The sequence below is a fragment of the Furipterus horrens genome, unplaced genomic scaffold (assembly GCF_987537825.1).
Source record: "Furipterus horrens unplaced genomic scaffold, mFurHor1.1.pri manual_scaffold_1, whole genome shotgun sequence".
Classification (NCBI taxonomy): Eukaryota; Metazoa; Chordata; class Mammalia; order Chiroptera; family Furipteridae; genus Furipterus; species Furipterus horrens.
Window position 1 is genome coordinate 190,041,427 of NW_028327171.1, and position 25,479 is coordinate 190,066,905.

The 25,479-nt window shown below is 38.5% G+C and overlaps 1 protein-coding gene across 1 annotated transcript; it reads right to left on the bottom strand.

Annotated features, from left to right (window-relative positions):
• Positions 1-1,873: 1,873 nt before the first annotated feature.
• On the bottom strand, positions 1,874-20,959 carry KCTD18 (potassium channel tetramerization domain containing 18). The gene is made up of 7 exons (XM_090268353.1): positions 20,857-20,959; positions 17,676-17,909; positions 16,185-16,396; positions 13,962-14,155; positions 12,784-12,878; positions 6,117-6,219; positions 1,874-2,976 (listed from the first exon to the last, which is right to left on the bottom strand). Exons 2-7 carry the CDS (start codon positions 17,833-17,835, stop codon positions 2,472-2,474), a joined length of 1,269 nt encoding a protein of 422 aa, XP_090124479.1. The 5' UTR covers positions 17,836-17,909; positions 20,857-20,959; the 3' UTR covers positions 1,874-2,471.
• Between the last annotated feature and the right edge of the window lie 4,520 nt (positions 20,960-25,479).

A 25,479-nucleotide genomic window follows, 5' to 3' on the forward strand; every position in this document is an offset into this window, starting at 1 on the left:
TTCTGCAGAAATCAGATAATGGGGCTAGAATATGTGGGGTGGGGGGAGCCAGAGTGGAGAGGTCGAGACTGCTATTATTGTACAGCCTTTAACTTTGCTGAACCTCATTTTCTTCATCTTTCAGGACTTGGGAAAGGCTAGCTTCATTACATTGTTGTCTGAAACTTTTTAAAAAACATAATGAACACAATGAAATAAAGTATATAAAAATGCTTTATAAACTATAATATAAGGCAATACTGAAACAAAAATATTTAAAAATATAACAAAACAAAGCCTTCAGTAGGCCCACATTGCCAGCCTTAGGCTCTCCACGACATAACCTCTTTTCATCAGGGCAAACCAGTTTTCAACAGAGAGGGTACCTGGAAGGGCAGAATCTATTATCCTTTTTTATATGAACATTTCCTAATGTCCTGCTCACCATTAAGAATTTCTATTGTATCCCTTGATTCAACTACTATATAAACTTACTCCTCCAAGGTCATAATACTGAATCACTATTTATAAAGCATGCTTTCCTTTAATTTTAATTTTTTCAAGGAAGAACAATGCGTTATGATGAGTGACCAACTCTTTCATGTTTACGGGGTCTGGTATTAAGAAAACTGTGTCTTCATGTGAAATTAACCTAAGCCCCAAGGAACCACCTCAAATAAAGTAGGTTCAAGTTACTCCAACATTCTGAATTTGACTTTGACTCCTGATACTCATATGGGACCATTTGTTGCTTCCCACCTCCGCTGCACCTTAGCCCAGTAACTAACTATTCCAAAAACTCTTCTTATAAAGGCTAAACGTGCTAACTAGACTATCCCTTAAACTACTTGATGCAAAGAAATAAAGGCTGTTGACTGAATCACCCATGATTAACCTTCAACATGTTTCCTTTCCAGATAAATGTTTATTATGTATCAAATAAACATTATATATGTTTATTAGTGGTACAATATATTCTTATATAAATCAGGGATTCAAAATGGCCTAGATCAAGCAATATTAACAATGTCCTAACTGGAAGTTCTCAAAATTCACTGTAGTCTTTGATATTCAGAATGTCTGGATTCTCTATAATAGTATTTTTCAGAAGTAACTAAGTATTTTATATATCCTGCAGGGAATGTCATTCATGACTCTTCAGTTAAATGTTCGTTCTTTTTTCTAGCCAAATAAACCACCTATTTTAAAAGACTGCTAGTGTTTGGATAGCTATCCAAAACTGGTTCAATTATTTCATATATTACCTACATAGGAAAGCAATTTTGGAGGCAGAAATAGATAACCTATATAAACTGACAAGCTTCAAACTACTAAAGGGCTCGAAGGCTTAAGAATGAGTACAGTAATAGAAAATGTCACTTTTTAATGGAAAAGTTTTACTTTATTTTGTAAAAAGTAATGTTTTGAATATAGTTACTTTACTTTCAAAACAATGCAAGTACAATGATAAACACTGAATAAAAAGTACCCTGCTTTATGAATTTACTTTTATCACACTGAAGGCAGCAATATGTGATCCAATTATAAAATGTAACATGAGTAAACACACACAAATGAACAGTTGTGAAAAGAAGATTAATCAAAATATTCTGTTCAAAAATATTAAATTCAAGTTATGTGGATATTTTATGCATAAAAAATCATATTGTATAATCAGAATGACTCTTCAATGGTCATTTCTGAAAAACAAAACTTTAGTTAAAAAGTTAAACTTTTAACTTCTCTCTTTCAAAGTACTTTCAAAACTACACTATTCAAATTAAAATAAAATATTTTAACAATTTATTCCAAAGAGATGTTATATAGTTCTTATCCCAGGAAATCTTTTTGTGATGTATAAATAAACCTAATGGAAAAAAAAGAAAAGCCAGTCTAGAAAAAAAAGTAGTTTAATTAAGTGAAAGTCAAAGTGTGATCTCAAATTATTATCATTTTTCCCCTCCCTATCATTTCTTTAAACGTTGCCTTTTGAGACTGGGAGGAACCTGTAGCGAGTTCACGTTGATCTACGTTTTCTCTTGTATCTTCCTTGGTTGTGATATAGCTCAGGGAAGCATTACTCACCCCATTTCACCAAACAGGAAGAGCTAAGCCCAAACCCACTCCTGTCCCTGGGCTGCAATGAATAAAATTACAAAAATGCCTGAAGTCTATACTTATTTCAGCAACAAAGGAAACTTCTCTAGTGATGATTCTGCTGTACTGTCTTGTTGCCTTAATACCAATTAACCATTCAAAACAATAAAAACTGATATTCAAACTGTCTATAGACAAATAATCATTTAAAATTGGGAAAAGGAGAAGTTATAGTCCCAACCACCTAGTCTACCTCCTCCATTCTTAGGTCACACAATTTATTTTTCCCATAATTATCCTAAATAGAAACATCAAGTTTCCACCTCTACTGCATCAACAAACAGTGCCACTTATGTATATCTATCGAGTTGGAAGCTCTGGAGACAAACAGGCCATCAATCGGTCTCGCCCTGCAAGTTTTCTGTCCGCACGTCCAAGGCGGGCGCGTGGCCCGGTGGCGGCGCCGGGGCCACTGTGGGCCTCGCTGCTGTGCCGGCGGGCGGAGAAGGGCTGGTGGCACACAGTGGGGTCCGCTTCAATTTGATCACTCGGTGTGGGGTGGCCTTCCTATCGGAAGGCAGAACCTTAGCTGGAGGTGGGTGTGCGGCTCCATTTTCAGCACTCCCGATCCCATGGGAAGCCTGGGGGTGCCCGGGCCCCTCAGTGCCCCCCAGGAATGGGGCTTTGGACAGGGCAGAGCGCTGAGCTGTCATTCCACCTGAAGACTGGCTTGCCGTGGCCAGGGACCAGCCCTGAAGGGCACCGCTGGGAGACACCCTGACTGAAGCCGAGTTCTTGACCTTAATCTGGGTGCTGGTGGACGGGCCCAGAAACCGGACCGGCTTAGGAGCAATCTTACAGTTCACAGCTTCTTCCTCTTCACCGAACGCTGTCAGTCGCCTGTAAACACAGAGGCATGCCACTGTCAGCAGTCACATGATCAGGAACTAGTGAAACCATCTCCAAAGGTCACCTTTAAGGTGAACAAAAAGGTTTTCATCAAGAATTAGAGTCAAGAGGTTTATAGGTATCAACATACTTCATTTCTCATCTCCCACGGAGGTCAATAAGTAAATTAGCAAGTTTATAAAAGATTATTTCAACTTGAATAGAAACTCTTTTAAAATCATACATAATACCAACAAGTTTAAATGTGGAAATGAGATGCTACATGAGAATTATACCACATGTCACTCTGTTTCCAAGATTCCTAGTGTGATCCAGAGGATAACCAGAAATATCCCAAGCTGTTTTTCCCAGAACAGTAGTTTCAAGAGATGTACTGAGGAAAAAACAAGGGTTTCACAGTTGAATAAACTTGAGAAATGCTGCTGCGTATTTTATTCTCATGGAGTGCTAAATTCTGTGTGAACACAGGCAAGGCTCTGAGAAGGCCTACAGGAAATGTACCTGTTTAACTTCGTTGGATCCATATTTCCCAATCATTCTGTAATGAAGCCTTTGGCACCCAGTAAAACTAGCATTCTATGGGACACATTTTGGAAACTGCTAGAACAGTCAAACCCATGGTAGAGTTAGATACTTTCTGAATTTGAAAAGTAGTAGACAAACCTTCAAAGATTCCAACTGAGTTTTCCTTTCATTATAAAAAGCCTAAAGGGAGAACATTGCTTTAAATGACCTTAAAACTGTCAAAAAACCACTGTCAAAAACCTGCCTTTCCTTCCACTGCTACCCCCAGTTTCACCTCACGAAGACCACCTCCTGAACACCAAGCATAGCTGCAAGCCTCTGAGTGTTCTCCCTCTCACCCAGCATTGTCATGCTTCCAAAGGCAAATATAACGCAGTGCGCTCTGATTCTTGGAAATGCGGTTAACAGTATGGCGATTTAAAAATTGCCCTGTGTAGTAAAGAATGCAAATACAGTAATCCCTTCATATCCTTGCTTTTACTTTCCATGGTCTCAGTCACCCACAGTCAGCCATGGTCCAAAAATATCAAGTGGAAAATTCCAGAAATAAGTAATTCGTCAAGTCTTAAATTACAGGCGATTCTGCTGAAATCTTGCATCGTCCCACTCCCATCCCACCTGAGACATGAATTCTCCCTTTTAAGCAGCCATCTCGATTATCAGATCAACTGTCATGATATCATAATGCTGTGTGCAAGTAACCCTATTTTACTTAATAATGGCTCCAAAACCCAAGAGTAGTGACGCTGGCAATTTGGATATGCCAAAGAAGAGCTGTAGAGTTCTTCCTGAAGTGAGAAAGTGAAAGTTCTTGACTTAATAAGGAAAGGAAAAAGAAAATCATACACTGAGGTTGTTAAGATCTACAGTAAGAAAGAATGTTCCACCCATGAAATTGTGAAGAAGAAAAAAGAAATTTGTGCTAGCTTTGCTGTTACACCTCAAATGGCAAATGTGAGGGTCACAGTGCATGTCAAACGCTTTGTTAAGATGGGTGGAAGGCATGAGCAGAAAACATGCTCCAACTGATGGCAACACGTTGTGGCAGAAAGCACTGTGCCTATATAAAGACTTCAGCAAGGGATCCCCTGAAACAAGTGACAACAAGCCATTTACTGCAAGTAAGGAATGGTTACACTGATTCAGAAATAGGTTTGCACTGAAAAATATAAATATTACTGAAGAAGCTATGTCTTCTGTTGAAGAAGCTGCTGCCACATTTCCAGCATAGTTAAACAACTTGATTAAGGAGAAAGGATACTATCCAAAACAAGTCTTCAAAAGCGATGAAACTATACGAGGACATCTAGGGTTTGGTACTATCTGCGGTTTCAGGCATCCACTATGTGACTTGAAAGGCATCCCCCATGGATAACGGGAACTACTATTTAATGTATTCAAGCTTAAAACTCTGTTGAACATAACTAAAGTTCATCTGGTGACTCAGATGGTTCTTTGGGACCTCGCAAGTGCTTCTAAGTCACTGTCATCGTTACCCTATTGAAGCACCAAAGGATGCTTAATAAAAGCCTAGAGGAAAAAAATGAACACAGAGAAGAGTCTCCAAAACACCATTCCTGCTGCTTTGTTTTCTGTCCACATGTTCCACTCAACTCTAGACCAAGGTTTCTCAATCTTGGCACTACTGCCCTTTACAGCGGATAATTCTTTGCTGTGAGGGCTGCCCTTTCCATTCTAGGACATTTAACGGTACCTACTAGTTGCCAGTAGCATTCCCCACTCCACAGTGTGACAACCAAAAAATGCCTCCAATCATTGCCAAATATACCCTGAGAGACAAAATCACCCCCAGCTGAGAACTGCTGTTCTAGACCCAAATAATATTTGCTAAATATAGGTTTAATGGGCAATATAAATAATGATAAAGGAGGTTCTTTAAGAAAAATAATGTTTTAACAAGAGATGGTTAACTACTAAAAACTGAATAAACTCAGCATTTCTGAGAAAGGTCCAGAGGACACAAGTAAGAAAGCATCCTGAAAGTCATAGAGGCATTGAATCAGTTTCTAGAGCAGATGATCAAGAAATCAGAACATCTGAAAGCCATGAATAATTCCCAGACTATGAAAAAGAAAGATGATTTTAAATGTATTTAAAGCACAATGAAAGATGCACATGTGGAATGAAATTAATGCTAATAATTTCCAAGAACAAAAGAAAATACCATTAAATTAAAATGCTATTTTTGACAATGACAGGAGAAAGGAATTCAGAATAAGTCACAAGAAATTTCAAATATTAAATCTAATAAATACATTTTTTTACTATTGCCAATAAAGCCTGGATTTCACTTTTGTGGGGAAAACTACTTACCACAGCATTCCCACTGTGTCCACTAGTGTTATTAAAATCACATTCTCCCTAAAATAACATATTATAACCAGTTTTAGACAATTATGTGCACTTTTTACATAGTTTTGGTAACTTTGCATTTATCGAGATTTATATATCAATGGTAAGGTAGAATATTCACCTAGGCGATTAATAAGCTTAGTAAGGTCAAAAACTATTATTCATTTCCCCAATAAAGGCAGTAAAAATATAGGTCACAGATAAAACAAAAACAAAAATCAAAAAACATCAACCTCTTTCGAATCGGGGCCATGTGACGCAAGCTCCCAATTAAAGGCCGCTCTTCCAGGGTCCAACATTCTATCAGCTCATGAGGCACCCGCCAGTAGCTGATACCTGAAAGATAAAAAGACATAACTAAGAGAACCTTTGTCCACTGCACAATGTTCAGAAACATTGTTTCATACAACATAACCCAGAAAGAGAGTTTGAGGTTCCTATCTCCCCTCCGACGCAGGGAGATGTGCACAGAAAGTGGTCCCATGAAAACCCCAGGCGGCAGCAGCAGCTCATGCCCTGGGTCTAGGAAGAGCAGGCTACCAACCCCAGCCCTGCCACTGATTAGCAGCAGGTCTCCTATGGGCCCTGGGCAGCTGAGTGTGTGATGGTTGAAGGGGGCAGGCTAGGGAGCTTAGACTGCCTGGGTCTGAATCCCACTTCTGTCACGCATTAATCACATGACCTTAGGGCAGTTATTTAACTTTTCTGTGCCTAAATTTTCTCAACAACAAAATGCTGACTATTATAATACATACCTCACAGGATTGTTGTGATGATTAAATGAGTAAATAAATGTAAATCACTTAGGACAGGGTCTGGCACAGACTCAGCACTAAGAGATGTTAGTTACCTTTATCACAAGGAAGTGTTGGTACCAGTGTAAGGACTGGACAGTGGGGGTCCTAACACACTTGTTCTGTTTACCTGATTGAGTTGCTGTGACCATCAAATCAGGTAAATTTTGTGAGCCACTCTGTAAGAGGTGACCACTATGTGAATATGAGATACCACTACCCTAGAAGCACCTTTTCCAACAAGAAAGATCTGAGTTGATATGTTAGGCCAAAATTCCAATCAAGTTCATTTCAATTTTTAAACCTGATATGTTTCTGGTTGAAAGCTGAAAGCATATTCTTATGAACCTTAAAAACATTATGCTAAGTGGAAGAAGACAGACACAAAGGTCACATATTATATGATTTCACTTAGAAGAACTATCCAGAATAGGCGAATCCTTTGAGACAGAGAGCAGACTAGCGGCTGCCAGGGGCTGAGGGCAGAGGCGAATGAGAAGTAACTGCTTAATGGGTAACGGGCTTCCTTTTGTGGTGATGAGAATGTTTTAGAACTAGATAGAGGTGGTGGTTACACATTGTCAATATGGTATATGCCACTGAAATGTATACATTAATTAATTCTGTTATGCGAATTTCACCTCAATTTTTAAAAAAAAGAACCATAAAACCTTATATATAGATTCATAAAGAAAAGCTTAAAATGTGGAATAAAAATTGTTTGGCATTAAAAAATAATAACCATGAACTCCCAAGAAGGGACTTGGTGTCTTCCTTTTTATCATTAAAGGCTTAGTAATAATAAACAACTTAGCAAGTTGAGCATATAAATTATTATATATAATAGCTATGTCCAATACTTAAAGACTCTCTGACCCTCATTTTAAGACATAACTTTCTGGAACTGCTTTACAATGCTCCCAAACTACTTATGCTACAAAAACATTCCCAAATCTCATTCGTTAAGGTTTTGTTTTTGGGTTTTTTTTTAAGTCAGGTCTATTGAAATATAATGTACAGAAAATAAAATTCACCCTTCTTAAAGTACACAGTTCAATGACTTCTGATGAATGCATACAGTCATATAACCATAGCACAGTCCAAATAGAACATTTTTATCACCCCCAAAAGATCCCTCCCCTCCATTCCCTAGTTTTGTCACTTCCATAGTGTCATATAAATGGAATGACATAGTATGTATGTAATCTTTTGTGTCTGGCTTATTTGGCTTGGTGCTTTGAAGATTCATCCATGTTGATATATGTATCAATGATCATTTCTTTTTATGCTAAGTAGAATTCCATTGTAGGGATACACCACTGTTTGTTTTTAAAACTTTCACTTTCTTCCTGCCTATAAAGTAATTCACATTCATTGTATAAAACTTTGAGAATATAGGAAAGTATATATAAGAAAATCAAAAACACTTCTAATCCTAAAATTAGGAATCATGATTTATGTTATTTTGATATATTTCATTCTAGTCTTTTTTCTATTCATATGATATGCATATAATTAAACACATGACATATAATTTTCTTTCTTGCTTTTGACAATTTCTTTTTTTTATCATGAGCATTCATCTAAATCAGCAATTTTCAAACTTTTTCATCTCATGACACACATAAACGAATTACTAAAATTCTGTGGCACACCAAAATATATTTTTTGCCGATCTGACAAAACAATCAGTATAATTTTTATTCATTTGGACAGCTATTGCTGTGTTGGCTCTTGTCATTTTTTTATTTGACAATCTAAAGATAAGAGGTCAGTGACGCTGACTAAATAGTCAGCTATTGCACATTTTAAAAATTCTTGCGGCATACCAGTGTGCGTAGGCATAACAGTTGAAAATCGCTGATCTATGTAAAAAGATATTCAAAATATTTAAATAGCTATATCACCCCATGGATGTGCCAAAATGTATTTAACTCTCTGTTTTAGGAATTTAGAAGACTGCTGGTCAAGATGGAGGCGTACATAAACACAGCTCGCCTCCTCACACAACCACATCAAAATTACAGCTAAACTATAGAACAACCATCATTAAGAACCATCAGAAATTGAGTTGAATGGAAGTCTGACAACTACAGAATTAAAGAAACCACATCCATCCAGACTGGTAGGAGGGGCAGAGACGCAGAATGGGCTGGTCCCACATCCACGTATGGTGGATAAGATTTTGGGAAGATATCTTGGGAGTGAGGAATCCAAGCTCCATGGCCCAGCATCCCAGTGCTAGGGAGGTAAGTCCCCATAACTTCCAGCTGCAAAAACCAGCAGGGATTAAATCGGTGGAAGAAACTGCTAGAGTTCCAAGTAGTTCCTCTTAAAGAACCCACACATGGACTTACTCAGACTCACTCCCTCTGAGCTCCAGTATCAGGGTAACAGCTTGAAAGGCACCAGTGGCATATGGGGAGGAACTGAAGTGTCTGGCATCAAGGCAAGAGCTGGAGGACAGCTTTTTCCCAGACAGAAAGGTGGGCAGAGGCCATTTCCCTTTTCTGAAAGCTCTGCCCAGAACCACAAAGCCATATCTGAGACTCCATCAACCTGGCTAACACTGTTTTCCCTGCCCTGGAGATCCCCTGAAACTGTCCCACCCAACTTATGGGCCCACCCAAGCTATTAATAGTGGCTTTTCCACATGAATGGCTGGTCTTAGCTCATGCTTCACAACTTCCTAAATCCTCTCAAACAAGCAACAGCTGCCTCAGTGATCTCCCAGCCCCTTATATAAAATGTTAAAGGGATTTACTTAAGAAAAAGAAGATCAAAACTATGAACAATAAAATGGCAATAAATACATATCTATCAACAATTGAATCTCAAAAACAAACTAAGCAAACAAGAAGAACAGAGACAGAACTATGGATATGGAGAGCATTTTGATGATTACCAGATTGGGGGCAGATATAGGTGAAGAGGTGAGGGGGTTAAGAAGTACAAATAAGTAGTTACAAAATAGCCATGGGGATATAGAGTATAGGAAATGGGGTAGCCAAAGAACTTATATACACATGATCCATGGACATGAACAAAGGTGTGGGGATTGCCTGAGGGAGTGGGGAGTGCTGGGTGGAAGGGGACAAAGAGGGGGAAGTTGGGACAACTGCAATAGCATAACCAATAAAATACAATTTTAAAAAAGGGAAAAATTAGATTGTTTTTATTTCTTTACCTATTATGAGTAATGCTTAATTGAATATCTCTGTTCATGTCTTTTCTGCATATGATTATTTCCTTAAAATAGATTCCTAGAAGTAGAAATACTAGATCAAAGAATACGAACAAGGTTGATGCAACTGATATATACTGATTATTTTCAAAAAAAAGTAATATTAATTTTTACTCCTGCCAAGAATGTATAAGATCTTTACCAACTTGGTATATTAAAAAATTGTCATTTAATGCATATTTCATTGATAAATAATGAGTTTGAACCTCCTGCCATATGTGTACTTCCCTTTCTGGGAATTTTATACTCATAAACCTTGCACATTTATTTGTAATGGGTATGGAGTTGATTTTCTAATCAATTAAAATAAACCCTCTCTGTATTAAGGATATTCTTTTCCCAGTTAATGTAACTTTTATTTTTTGTTTTAAAGTCAATACTTTAAATATATTAATCTGGTTTGATTATTTTAAGCTTATCATTTCTTTACCTACTAAGAAATCAATTATTTGCTTAAATTTCCTTTTAGTTTATTATAGTTTCATTTTTCATTCATAAATATACCTGGGATTATTTTGATAAATATATGAGGTTAAAACTGTTTTTTTCTCAAGCATACTTCTCAATTACTTATTAAATAATCCATCTTTTTTCATTGATATTTAGTCAATCAACTATGTGACTTTCTTATTACATAGTATTTTTATTCTTAGGACTTTATTGGAGTTTACTATTGAACTCTGCATCTGTTTTCATACCAGAAACACATGGATTTTATTATTATTATCCATAGTATGTTTTACTATCAAACAGAGGTATATTCATCCCTCTAATGACCTCTACTTCCCAAAATGTTCTTAGCTATTTAACCTGTTTATTCTTTCAATAGAATTTTAGAATTATTTCAAGATTCCCAAAGAGTTCTATTGATGTTTTGGTAGGAACTGTGCTAAATTTACAACGTAATCTAAGAAGAACTGAAATCTTTATAATATCAGATTTCCCATATAGGACCATAGTATGCCTCACCATAATCTTCCTGTCTTCTTTTCTTATAAATGGATCAATGGATAAATACATTTTAGCAATTTTATTCATAAAACACTCAAGCATTTCTTAGGACAGTCCTAGTTATTTTGTTTTATTTATTGCTATAGTGAAAAGATTTCCCCCTATAATTTCTTTCTTTTTTTTAATTATTTAATTAATCTGTTTGTTTACTTATTTTTTAGAGAGAGGGGAAAGGAGAAGGAGAGGGAGAGAAACATCACTGTGTGGTTGCCTCTCACTCGCGCCCCCAACTGGGGACCTGGCATGCAACCTAGTCATGTGCCCTGACTGGGAATCGAACCAGCAACACTTGGTTCGCAGGCCAATGCTCAATCCACTGAGCCACAGCAGCCAGGTCCCCCTATAATTTCTAATTAATTTATCACAAGTAAACCGCTCTTTGTTTACATACACTGTACCCAGTTATTTAAGCCTACTCAACTCATCATTTAAATACCTTTATTTGATTCTTTTGAGTTTTCTAAAAAGACATATTGTCCACAAATAACAATAATTATCTTCTTCCTTCCAATTTGTCTTTCTCCTACTTCTGTTTCCTGTCTACGGCTTTCCACAGGCCTTCCAGACTTAATTAAATAACAATGATGCTCCATTACATGCTTTCTAAAAAGTTAGAAGCAGTTGCACACTTTGTAAAAATCAGTGATCCCAGCTCTCTGCTCCAGCTTCCTAAGTCAGTAGAGAAAGAAGCCCAGCCAGGCCCTCCTGAAGCTTCCTGGGCAGCCCACCAGCCCAGAGGCACAAAAGAGGACACAAGACACCATGAGATTTGTTCCTCAACTTAAATCCGAGGGTCTCTAAGTCAATTAAATCTAAAATAATAAGCTTAAAGAGAATAGCACTTCTTTCATTATACTTCATCCTGTCTGTTTGAGGGGTATGAAAAGAAAAGACAAAGGAACAAAAGTGAGGGGGGCAAACATGAGGAAAGAAAGAAGGGCTGGTATTAACATTAGCACTCCATCTAGAAGAGGAACAGCTAATGTAGTTTTTAAAAGCCTTCTAGTCCTTTTATTCAATTTTACATGAGTAGCAATCATTGTTTCTATCAGCCTTTAAAATCACTTAAGGAATGAGATGTGTGCTGTTTATCTTTGGACCCATTTTTAGGATTTAGTATAGCGCCTGCACTTAACACTCAATAAATGCTTATTAATTAAGGGGGGAAAAACAACTTGGACATAGGACAGTTAATCCTCCGTGATCCTTAAGCAAGTGGCATGGTCTCTCTGAGACTCAGTTCCTTCATCAATAAAATGGCAAATAGCATAAAAGGTTGCTTTAGGATTGAGATACTAAGTGTAAAACACATATCACACTGGATATTAAACAGCATTATCATTATCAACTCTCATATAAACAGTTTGGTAAAAATGGCCAAATTTCCAAATGTGCATTTAAAGGTTATTTTAATTGTTTTGTAAGGGCTCTTTAGACGTCTTACCCAAAATTATTTTAATTTACTCTCTCACTCTCTTTCTCTCTCTCTCTCTCTTTTTGGATTACAGATTTTATGCTTAATTTAGAGGTATACTTTCTAGGACAATGATGGGTACACAGCTGGTGCTAAGTAAACCCTTGTTTAATTGAACTAAATAAACATAACTAAGAGAAGCATATGTTAGATTACTGAATTATAAACTATTAATAATATCTAGCAACTCATTGGTTTAAAGATTTCTAAGTAAATTATCTCAATGTTACCATGACATGACAAATACCTAGACCACCCCCCACCCCACACACACATACAAAATACTTTCTCAGAAAAATAAATGGTCATTTAAGCTTACTTTGTCTTACTAAGGATAAGTCTACCTTCTGCCATGAAACAAAAAAATTGTACTGTACCTTTTCCTTCCCAGGCATCAAAAGCATCCATCATTTTCTTCAATTCTGCTACTGAATAATAGCTCCAAATGTACTGAACATTATTTCCCGCCTCTCTAGAAATATTGCAAAAGGTAATGAAAATATGCTACTATACTACCTAGGTATAAATGTGTGTGTGCATGTGCACACGCGTGTGTGTATATATGTGTATATATATGTGGCAAATAGACAATAAGTGCTTATTCATTAAGGGAAAGGTTTTTTCTGTGACCTTTAAGCACATATATATATAATACTGTAGACTATTTGAGTATAATATACTATATGAATATGCTAACCTACATTTGATCTCTTTTATTGTAGTCAAGTTTTTGTTGATTTCACTATATAGACCATGCAGAATCAACAAATCTTTAAAATAACTTTTCTGAAAAATCACCTAACTCCAGTAGTTAGAAAGGACCCAACTTTGACTAAAACTTTCCTAGCACTTTGCCAGGCAGTTACTTATCTTATACAGAAACATCTCTGCCTATAAAGAATTCAGAAAATGATGACCTATTTAATCATCTAAAAAACAAACTCATGTGATCATGCATTAGTCATATCCAATATTCATCTGTGCCCCAATCCAATATCCCAGAGAATTTTTTAAAAAAAAAATTTTATTTTTGCTAAGTGACCAGTGTAAATAAGATTACAGGGAAAATATTAAGAGACCCACCCTTAAGAATTTAACGTGTTAAGGCTGGGAGGGACCAGTAAAGTCTCTCATCATTTCTCAGAACAGGATATCAAGGCACAAGCCAGCCCTGGGGCACTCAGAGGGCCTACTGATTCCTTGGCCAGTGTGTCTGCCCCAGGCTATGATCAAAACACTCAGGCATGTGGCTCTGCTTTTCTATCTTTTCTTTTTTTTATAAAGCCTCGCAGAGGATTCTGATATCTACTCTCAGTTGGGAACCCCAGTACTAGAACACATTGATGGCCCATGGCTTATATATATGTGAAACGGTCTTAATTATAACCCCTCATGAAAAAGGCCTATCTCGGCAGCTCTGAAGCCTCATTTTGCTTATTGAGAGGTGTAGATCATCTCTTCTAGTCAACCACATATTCCATTCAGTAATACCTTGTAGAAAAGACCAAGACTTAACTTTGTTCCTTCATTTTTAAATATGGAAATATGGACATACCTTTTAAAAATGCTTTTACTGTGAATTCTTCCTCCCAGCTGCTTATCAATAGCATCTGTTCCATCAGCTCTTGTGGAATATACACCAATAATCCTACTCTCACAGCTGGCACCAGATGTGTTAAGATAGTGGAGAACCCAAACTGTTGGTTTATTGCAAACTAAACCATATGAATCACAGAAGTCTGTTAAAGCCTGGAGCAAAAACATACACATATCAATTTGAATTTAATTCTGGAAAGTAATTTTTAATAAAAAATAATTATTTGCTGTTACTTTGTAAAGCTACAATTTCAGTTGGTCATTAGGGAAATAAGATTATACCTAATCTTTATGCCTTTAAAAACCAAGCATACATATGTTGACTCTGGAATGGGGGGCAAATCACAAAAAAAGCACCACCCAAAAACCCAATACCTTTTCATCTACAGAATCCTTTTCCACATGGTAATTACATTTTGTTTCAACATCGTTTTTCATTTTAAAATCTTCACATAATAACTAAGAGTTGGACCTTTTTACTTTCCTCTTTATTTTCCCCCAAGTTTCCCATTTGACTCTAACTTCCTTTCACCCTCTATTTACTAACCCCATGGCTGACGCTTATTTTTAAATCCAAGTCCAATCGTGGATTAAGCAGATTTTAACTTGCTCTCTTACACTGCAAAATATGAATCTGTAAGTCACTACATAGTGTCTGAGCTCCTTTGGCACTTACCCACCTGGTCGTTCATTCACTTGAATATTAAGTATCCACTACGTGCTGAGCACTAAGATCTGGAGACACAATGGTGAGCAAGAGAGGGTCCTGGCCCTCGTAGAGTTTACAGCTAATGCGGAAGACAGACATTAAATAAGTGCTACTAGGTGAGCCTACAAGGTGCTCAGGGGCACAGAGCAGGAGGGCTTTGCCCAGTGGTTCGGCAAGGGCCTTCCCTGGGGGAAATGGCATCATTATTGCTGTGATTGCCCTGAGGAGAGGCACTTTGGTCTGCTGTATCCCAAGTGCTGGAGTAGTGCCTGAAATAATGCCTGACACAAAGGAGATACTTAATATTTACAGACTCAGTGAATGAAAATAGGACCCTGAAATGCATTTTCATTTAATATCGTTATCTAGCTCCTGTACTGGTTTTTAACTTTACTTGCACACTTTTCACAACTATATTAAAAACTGTTCAAGGACAAGAATTATATGTTGTACTTCTTTGTGTCCCACACTATCTCTAAGAGTGCTCCATATGCCAAAAACATTTAAAGTAAACATGTTGGCGGACAGAATGAATGCATGCATGCTACGTCCTTTTTGCATACAGATCAGGAATAAAAGACTACAGAGTTGCGAATTCAGATGATGAATATTAACCCACCCCAATCTTCAGGTCAAGCTTTTTCAGCCCTATTCTGCAGAGGTGGCAAATTTATAAATAACTTCGGTAGCAGAACCCATACAATCACGCAAATTCCTGAAGGGGATCTGGAACCAAGTCAACTTTCTCTTTACGCTCTATTCCTAATAACCATAGCATCAGATTGCTCTCCTAAAAACTGATATCCAATGAAAGAGTTCATACCAATTCAGATCAGTTTTCACTATTAACAATTATCTGGGAAAAATATTTTTCTTAGATGTCCAAAGGTGCTAATTAATAGCAAACATAATACTTATCAATAAGGCAAAAACAGATAATTAAGTATTAAGATCTTTAAAATGTGATTTAAAATAGAAGCATCTTTAAAAAGATTTACTGATCTAAAAGTGAATTAATCAAACTGATGTTTTAACTTAATGACAAACTCTAAACTCACTAAATTAGGTAAGAGATTTTATACAATCTTTTATTTATTATGACCATTCTTTTAAAAACATATTTCAGTAAACAAAATAATACCACTATACCCTCACATACTACAGTATTGCTCTTAATTAAGGAAAAAAAAAAAACTTCAAGAGAAGAACAGTTCTATAAAATAGCCAGCTTCAAAGAATATAAATTCCATAAACCTTTGAATGGCAATGTAACGCCATTCAATAGAATTTTGCTTAAAAACTGACCAGTAGTTATTAAGAAATGTGTCTTCAAAAATAACAAAAGGTAAAACTGTCTCATATTTCGTTTATGTGAAAAAACAGGCTATACAAAATAATACACATTGCTTTGTGCATAATAAATATATATATGTACGCATATATATATTTGAAAACTTAAGAAAATGCCAAGACCTTTTTAAGTTCTATATTTGACCTTAAAGAATATGTCTCCATTTCATTGGCCAAGTGATCAGACAGGCTGTAGGGATACGGGATGCCAAAGTAATCAGCCTCTTCCTGCAGAGCAATGCGGGTATGCTCATCAGTGGGAATGTGAACTTCTCCATGAAGATAATCCAAAAGGTATTTAAACAGATGTCCATCACGGTCAATGACACAAGCCCCTAGAAAATATTTAGTTCAAAAATAACTGCACAGATACATATGACCATTGACAAAATTTCAGCATGTCAAATTAAAATCAGACCGAGGAAGAAATACTTCTCACAAGGAAGTTTATATCTAGTGTTCAAATAGGTTTAGTCAAACTTGGTGATCTTCCTACCATATAGAAAAATGTATTCTGAGCTCCATTTGGAATTTTAGATGCAATGACCGCATTCCCACTATGGCCACTAGTGCTGTTAGAAATGGAAGCTTACCCCTAACTTCAGCCCAGCTGGGCCACGAAAGGCCTATGGAGTTCCTCTCTAATGAGGGCTTGCAGGGTGCTTGTTACTATGTCCAGTGTTTGTGCTGATTTGTAGCACTGACACATACACCCAGGGTTCCCAGCTCCAGGCATGCCATGTATTTGGATTTATTATATTAGTCCTTTTGTACTGTGAAAATCTAAACTTTAAGAAACAAATGCAATGGTGATACCACTTCATGATAAAAGGCTTTTCTTAGGCAATTAAGCAGAATTTTTAAAAACACTTCTGTGCGAGCTTACTCGGTAATTCCTTTTCTCCTTTGAGTAGTTTAGAAAATAAGATGTTAAGAAGGTAAAACTTGGGAAGAGGAAAATAACTCAATCTCTGCTTACCATCTTTCACCAGCAACCTGGGCACCAGCCATTGGTGAGTTTCCCATGCTTTCTACTGCCACCCAGCGGGCAAAGCAGTCTCTCAGGACCGAGGGTTTACTAACAGCCCCTCATGCTCATGACCCCTCGAGCTCTCTCTTCTAACACAGGAGTAGGAATGGGTTCCATGAGCCTCCAAATCTCTAAAATGTGCAAAAAGTCTTACTTCCAGCTAGACTAGGTGACTGGTTTAACACTAACTACACTAACAATGACTACCCTGTTAGTTATGAGAGCAACTACTTTTTCCAGAGATAGGTATTTTATAAGTTGAAAACCACAGAAAGAAGCTAATATATTTAATCAGCCTCAATACCTTTATTCATGGAATTGCATGAATGTAACAACTTTCAAAATATCATTAATCCCTATAATTAGGTCATCATGGTTGGCCTTCACACACTCACTTTTTTGTCAACTTTCAGCAAGAACATCACAGATTCTGGAAACTGGTATTTAATATATCTCCATACAGTCCTAATGATCTCACTAATTAGTAAAGTAATCTAATATTTGTAATTAGGAAAACCAAAGGGAATTTAGATTTCTATTTTAATGAATATTCATGATCATGCTTACGGACTGTAGATATTTACCTGATTCATCTGTTTTTAGAGGAAAACGACCACTGAACATGGATGCCAGCATGGAGTCCTTAAACCGGCACAAGGACTCACGTCTGGCTGTGTAAATACAGCCACCCACGTTCAGTCGAAGAATATCTAACATCTCTTCTTCTGCCTTGTGACCTTCCATTGCTCCCACAGACACCTGAATTTTTGCCTTGAAATTTTCAGAAACTGCAAAACAATGGTGGTCCTGGTTCCCCTCTGTAAAAACAAAGGATAATCACCATTGACATTTCCAACGATAATAAAATACATTTTAGTATTATTTAAAATAAATTCTTCAGCACTGGCAATACTGAATTGAAGGATTTTATGCAATATGAAAGAAGTCTGAGATAAGTTGAGAATATGGAAATCTTTGGCTCAGACTATTGCCAACTAAATCATAGCTGTTGAGATGACTGTTTAAAGAACTAAACAAGATAATGCATTGTCTGTCGTATGTAAAGCAATGGTGAGGTGTGCTTATGATCTTCAATATTCCCATATCTTTTTAAACTACTACAAGTCTAAGGGAGCTGTCTAGACTGCAGAGGACATATGTAACATGGGATAAGACTGCTAGGCTCTGCCACTTCCTAGCTCTGGGACCTCAGGCAGGTACTTCATCCCTCCTCTGCCTGTATCCTTATCTACAAAATAGAGGTAGGGATGGTGCTTACCTCCAAGGACTATCAGAAGAATAATTGACAAAACATATAAAAAAGCATATAGAACAGTCTGGCTCAAAGTCAGTACTTAATAAATGTTAAATATTACCTATAATGATATAAATTTTACCATAAGGTGTATACTAGGGACTTGGCACTAGCTCTGGAGGTTTAAGAAAACCAAAGAACAGAAATTATTATATTACAATAACAACTGTAATTGAAATTCTTAAGTTAGGTAACTAAGGAAGATACAATTTACCAACTGAGATCGGAATTCCATGTATGCCAGTAGCCAGACCGGTCCAGAAGAACAACAGATAACATCTCTAAGTCATCTGACTTGTTCACTCTAAAATGGCTGAAGCTTTAGAGAAGTTTTAAGAATTTGATTTCTTAACTTATCCTGGGAATGGACGAAGCATAGGTGATTATGGCATTTCTATGTAACCTAAAACAATACTATGATGAAAAAAAGTACTCCCAGGTTGAGACCCACCATATCTGCACATTCCATAGGAAGTGTAAAATGAGCCAAGAGCCTCAACTACATCCGTGGCAACTCGCTTTTACTATGTGATCTGTCGCGGACCTCCGACCAGCAGGGTCCACGGCATTGTGAATGAAATGAATAAATGCACAAGAATCCTGTGGAGAAGAGGGGACAAAACTGGCCACTTTCTAGAGGAAAAAGCGCAGTTTGTCCCTGCTTTAACAGGCTTTTATTAATTCTTTAGGTGGATTACATCCAAGAAAATTATGCATCATTGGCCTTATATGATTATTACTTTTATAGAACAGAGAAAAGAATGTTACACATGCATGGATGATAAGGATAACTCGTCTAGCCACATCCTGTTCTTAAAAATTGGCCCAGAATAGGCCCTAAGAAACTGCTTCAAGGTTACACGCTGAACATCTGTTGTTCTCAGCCCAGGATAAGGGGGTCCTTTAGCAGAAAGCAAGCTTTTAAGCTATTATAGGAATGCAGGCCTCGTTCCCCACAGGAAAACCGGTGTGTGGAGTAGGTCCTGTGTGCCGCCACATTCCCAGTGGTTTTCCAAACCTGGGGCTGAGCTACATTTGCCACCACCAGGCACCCCAGCTTCCCATAGTGATCATTATGGTTCTTTCATAGATGCTCCAATTTATCATCTCCAATGAAAAAGGGAAAGGAGACCATTAGTCTGAGGATAACCATGTGTGTCAAACATGGCCAGTTGACAGAAACTACTATAGACCCGTGGTCCAACCTTCAAAAACCACTTACGGATGTGACTTCTTGGGCTACCTATAGGTCCTAGGAACAGCCCCACAGTGATCCAGGAGAGTGAACCACCTTTGAGGCATGGGATGGAACTGGTTCACGCCTCCCAGTTTCCAGCTCCCTGGAATCCTATCTATTCTTCAAAGACCTAGACAAACCTCACTACTTGCATAACCTTCCCAATCACCCCCAAGTTAGAATCTTTGCACATTTCTCATATAGACTTTGTACCTCTGTCTACATTTAATGTCACTTGTTTAATCTCTAGTTTGGGGGACTGTATGCCCCTGGAAAGCAGGGCCTGTGTCACTCTTAATAATTCCCATTTACTGGGTGCTTACTACCCCAGCCACTGTAGGAGACACCTGGCAGACATTACCTAACTCACACAAAAGCCCTATTGGATAGGACTTACTTTGCCTATTGACAGAGGAGAACACTGGGGAAGAAACAGAGTGATGTGTACAGGGCCATGCTAACGCTGCCCTGCTAGGAAGTGATGGGAGACAGCTCCAATCCAGGGCAGCAGGACCCACTCACTCCAAGTTCTTCCTCCTGCACCCCACACTGCCTCCTTCGGCACTGCTTCACCCCCATTCACCCCTGAAAGCTCCTGACCCAGGCACTGCACTTTGAGCGTCAAAGGAGCACAGCAGCACTCTGAGTGCAAGGGTTTAAGAGATACCCCTGCCTCAGTCAGTAAGGCAAGAGGATCATCATCACCATTTCAAGTCCAGTCACGGTGCCCCATCCTCAAATGCACCCACTCAGGCTCCCTACTGTGTCGGAAGTGTCCTGACCGCTGGGGAAGTGTTCCCAAAGTGCGATCCTGTGACACAACCCCCCTCTCTATGATCAAAACCATCAGGAGCGCCGGCTGAAATGCAGATTCCCGGGCCACGGCACAGAGTCCGGTTCGGAAAGTCTAAGGAGGGGTCGGCATTCCGCCCGGGGACCCAGTTGGAGAAGCGCTACTCCAGGAATTCGCACTTCTCCCACGAGGTGGGATGAAAGGGGCTGCGACACCAGAGAGCCCCGCCGGAGTCTCCCCGGGTGCGGCCCGGCGACCACGGATTCGGCCTCAAGCCCGATCCCGCAGTCCGGGCCGCCGATGTTAACAGCGCGGCCCGGGCCCTTTCTCGGGGCGCCCTGCCGCCTCCCGGGCCCGCGGCCCACCCGGAGCCCGGATCTCCGCACGGGCGAGACCGGATAGGCAGCCTCCCAGACTGACCTGCGGCCCGCCAGGCCCTCGGCGCGGCCGCTGGACACTGCGGGGCCCCCACTCGGAAGTGCGCGCCTCCTCCCCGGCTCTGCAACTCTGGAAGCAGCGAGGCTTCTGCGGCGCCCCCCTGCGGCCCGGCCCGGTCCAGCCCAGCAGCGGAGTCTGGGACACGCCCCGCCCCGCCCTCCAGCTGGTCCCTCCCAGCCAGCGCCCCGCCCCGGACTGGTCCGCCCCTCCCGCATTCGGCCCTGGGACTGGTCCGCCTCGGCCGCGTTCCGCTCGGCACTGGTCCCGCGAGGCTAGACCTGCCATGGAAAAGGAAAGACCGGCAGAGAAACACGGACTGGACGCCGAGGGACGGTCTTGTCTGTCAGCAGCTGCTTTTAAATATGAAGGAAAAAACGCTGAAGTTGCGATTGTCCGGAGTCATTTCATGAGTGATAAGAATTGCAATGAGTTAGGTTTTCGTATCCCCAGGTGAGGGTCCTTCCCACCAAACTGGGCTGCTCAATGCTAATAAGATTTATTAATATACTGCACTTAGGTGAGTCCATTTGGGTAGTATTTGAGGTTTACAAATCTCTTTCACACAGAGCACTTTTGTTTAATTTGTGAGACCACCCTATATTTTCATTCCCATTACAGCAAGGAAAATTGAGGCAGGAGCAAGTATTTTTGAACACTTCTGCACACCTGACATTCTTCCAAGTCCTTTGCATGCACTATTTAATTTCCTATTAACAATAACCCCAAAAGAGTTCTTTCATTTTCCAGCTGCGCCCTTCCTTATGCAAAAGGCTGCTAGGTATTTCAAGAATAAAACACAGTCCTGTTTTCAAGGTACTTTTCCCACAGTCCATAGTACAGTTAAACGTCGGTTCTTGAAAATCGCCCATCTTGAGCAATTCGGTTCAAAAAATGATTCCGTTTCTGAACAAATCGCTCCTTGAACAGCCTTCCGGAATAAATTAAATTTGAGAACCAAGGTTCCATGATAACTGGTTCTTAATTCCTGTGGGTTTTACAAGGGAATATACCAATGAGAGGTAAACCCACCTACTCGCTCAGATATTAATAGCCAGGTGAGAGATGGAAGGTTTATTCACTAGGAGTGAAGGACTGAATATGGCAATGTCCCTGACGCATGACATGATTTAATATTATAATTCACAATGATTACATAACAGTTATGAATTCGATTCACCAAATAACTCAGCAACACCTAATATTTTTATTTATTGATTACTTTTTAGAGAGAAACATTGGTTTGTTGTTCCACTTATTTATGCATTTTTTGGTTGATACTTGTATATATCCTGACGGGAGGTTGAACCCACAAACTTGGCATATCGGGACCAACCGAGCTATCCAGCCAAGACTCAGCAACACATTTATAAAATATAAAAGTCATAGGACATGCAACGAAACATTGATATAAATACACTAGTAGTAGGAAACTTTAATATGTTACTTTTAGTACAAGCAGACTGAGCAAACAAAAAATACAGAAAATAATTACAGATGTAAATAGCATAATCAATAAGACAGATCTTATGGCTACACTTACTTTATACCCTGAAAATAGAGAATACAATACTAACAATGAAGATAAAATATTTCAGAATGAAGTTATTAAGAAATGTGCAAACCTTAAATGAGAAAAACTTTAAAGCTCCCCTGAAAAATACAAAAATGGACTTGAACAAATGGGAAGATATTCCATAACATAAAAACATCAGTTTCTCTAAGATAATTTATAAATTTAACAAATACCAATAAAAATACCAACAAGATTTTTATGGAGCTAGACAAGTTGATATTAAAATTCATATGGAAAAATAAAAATGCAGAAATAGCCAGGAAAACAGGAAAAATAAAAGTTTATGAGGGGAGACTAGACCTACCAGTCATTAAAATACACTATAAATCTGGTTTGTTTATCGACTCATGGTGCTAGTGGACTACCCGACTAATAGACAAGGGAAATAAAATAGAAAGTCCAGAAATAGATACAAATACATATGGAAATTTGATATGTAATAAACATGGTATCTCGAATTACTTGAGAACAAATGAGCAATTTAATTCATATTGGTAGGACAACTGGTTTGCCATTTCGAGAAAGACAAAATGAGACCCAAGTTTTACACTATAATCATGAATAAACTCCAAATGGACCACAGATACAAATGTCAAAGATGAAACCATATAAAGTGTAGAAGGAATGAAATATGTGTGATTTTTCTTTTTAGCCTGATGTAGGAAAAGATTTTCTAACTATGAATCAAAATTCAAATGCAATAAATAAAAATGATGAAATTTGACTATGTTTTAAAACACTTTGAACAACAATAAATAGACAAATTACTAACCAGGTAACAATTTCCCCTCTACACACGCACACATACACACACACACACTTCTCATTTATTTCTCAAAAAAATGAAAAGATATTTAAGTTCACTCATTGTAAGTGAAATGCAAATTAAATCTACTCTGATAATAGACCTCCAAAAGTATGACAAAGATAGTCATAGTATAATTGTTTGTAATTGCAAAATATCAGGAAAAAATAAATTTCTATGTATAGGAGAGTATGTAAATAAACTGTGACACATATATACAATGGAGTAATATGAGGTCATTTTCTATGAACAAATGTGAAGTGATTTCTAGGATATTTTTTAAATGAAAAAGACCAATTGCAAAAGCTTTAATAGTATGTCACTTTTTGTATAAGAAAGGGTGAAAAATGAGAAAACATACATGTATGTAACCATTCATGCAAATAGAAACAGGAAGCATAAACAAGAAACTACTGAAATTAATTACCTAGAGTTGGCTGAATAAATAGCCATCCAGGTCCTAATCTCAGGAAGTTATGCGTGTTACCTTGTATGGAAAAAGGGTCTTTGTAGATATCATTAAATTTAGTATCCTGAGATGGAGAGATTATCTGGGATTATCAGGAAGGTCCTAAATGGAATCACAAATATCCTTATAAGAGGCAGGCAGAGGGAGAATTGACTACAGGTAAAGAAGGCCATGAAATGGAAACAGACAGAAGCCAAATCAAAAAATGCTATGCTGCTGCTTTTAAATATGAAGGAAATAATGAGAACTGAAGAATGTAAGGAATGCTGCTCTGGACACTGGAAAAGGCAAGGAAACAGATTGTTCCCTAAAGCTTCCAGAGGGAGCAAATCCCTGCTAACAGGTTGATTTTAGCGCCATAGGAGTCATTTCAGAATTCTGACCTTCAGAACTACCAGAGAATAAATTTCTGTTGTTTTAAACTACAAACTCCGTGGGAATTTGTTACAGCAGCAATAGGAAACTAATACAAGTGGTTAAGGAATCAGGGGTGGGAAAGGAATAGAAGAAAGGAAAAGAGGTGTGGTGCTTTTGAATACACCCATTTATAAATTTCTGACTTTTGAAACTATAATAGTTACTGTTTCACATAATAAAATGTCGGTATAAATATACATGTATATCGTCGGCAGCCGTCCGTCTCGAGAGACGATGGTGTAGCTTCTTAAGAGTCTATCTGCACCGCCGAGAATGGCTGTGCAGTCCGACTCGGGAGTGACATGGTATCTGTCTCCTCCCGTGTTGAATCGACATCTTGCGATGACGCTGGAGTGTCCTCTCCAGTGAAGCTGAAGCTAAAGAGCCTGGGCGGGGTGATATGGAGGGTCTGCTGTTGCCCATGCAGCAGACCCCCCCTCTCTTCGCAGCTGAAGGGTCCAAGGGAAAGGCGGAGTCAATACAGCTTGGCTTCATGTGCGCCGCAGGAGTTGCCTGTGTTGACTACAACGTCAAACCGCCTTAGGGACTCCGGCTCCGGATTTTCTGTCGGGGTTTACTCCCCTAGCCTTTCCCCTAAAGAGGTATGCCGCAAGGCAGCGGAGGTTTTTTGGAGTCAGAGTTTTCCTTCTCTGATGTGCCCTGACTGGAAGATCGAACCAGCGACACTTAGCTCGCAGGCTGACGCTCAATCCACTGAGCCAAACCAGCCAGGGCTACATGTATATAAAGGTAGAGAAAAACTCAAAAATTACATACAAACAGATCTAAGTAAACCTAACCATAATTTAGATGAATAATAAAGTCACACTGAAGAATGGAGGGGAAACTATTGAGTCCCTATAACTTTAGCTCACAGTATTTGACTACATGCCCTTCAGCAAGATTTTTTTAAAATAATAGTAAACAAATATTCAACTCTAGTTTGTCAAGTTTTCACAGAGTTATGGGTTAGAAATTCTGATGTTATTGAAGGGAACCAAAATTTTGCCACCTTGAAGCTGCTTTTTGGGGGTATTGATTTCAATCTGTTTATTAAGAAACAAACTTAATGACTTAGACGCTCCCCACTTTCCTGTCCAAGAGATTCAGACAGAGAAGCCTGCTTTGGGAAGGGAGTTTAAGAATTTTTGCTCTAGCAATGAAGACTCCAAGCTTGTTAGCTAGATATCCCCTAATAAGCCACTGTTTCTGAGTTGCCTAGCAAGAATTTTCCTGCCATGTGTATTACTCTTTTCCTTATAGTGTCCCCTTCACTTATGAAATCTAATACTCCATTCTCCCAACTTTTTCCTATGTCCAAAAATATCTTACATACCCAAT

Excerpts from the sequence above, each read along its gene's own strand:
- KCTD18 (XM_090268353.1), bottom strand. The coding sequence starts at position 17,835 with ATGGAAGGTCACAAGGCAGAAGAAGAGATGTTAGATATTCTTCGACTG. Across the intron at positions 16,397-17,675 it reads TCTAAAAACAGATGAATCAG|GGGCTTGTGTCATTGACCGT; the intron begins GTAAATATCTAC and ends AATATTTTCTAG. Across the intron at positions 2,977-6,116 it reads ATGGCCCCGATTCGAAAGAG|GCGACTGACAGCGTTCGGTG; the intron begins GTTGATGTTTTT and ends CTGTGTTTACAG.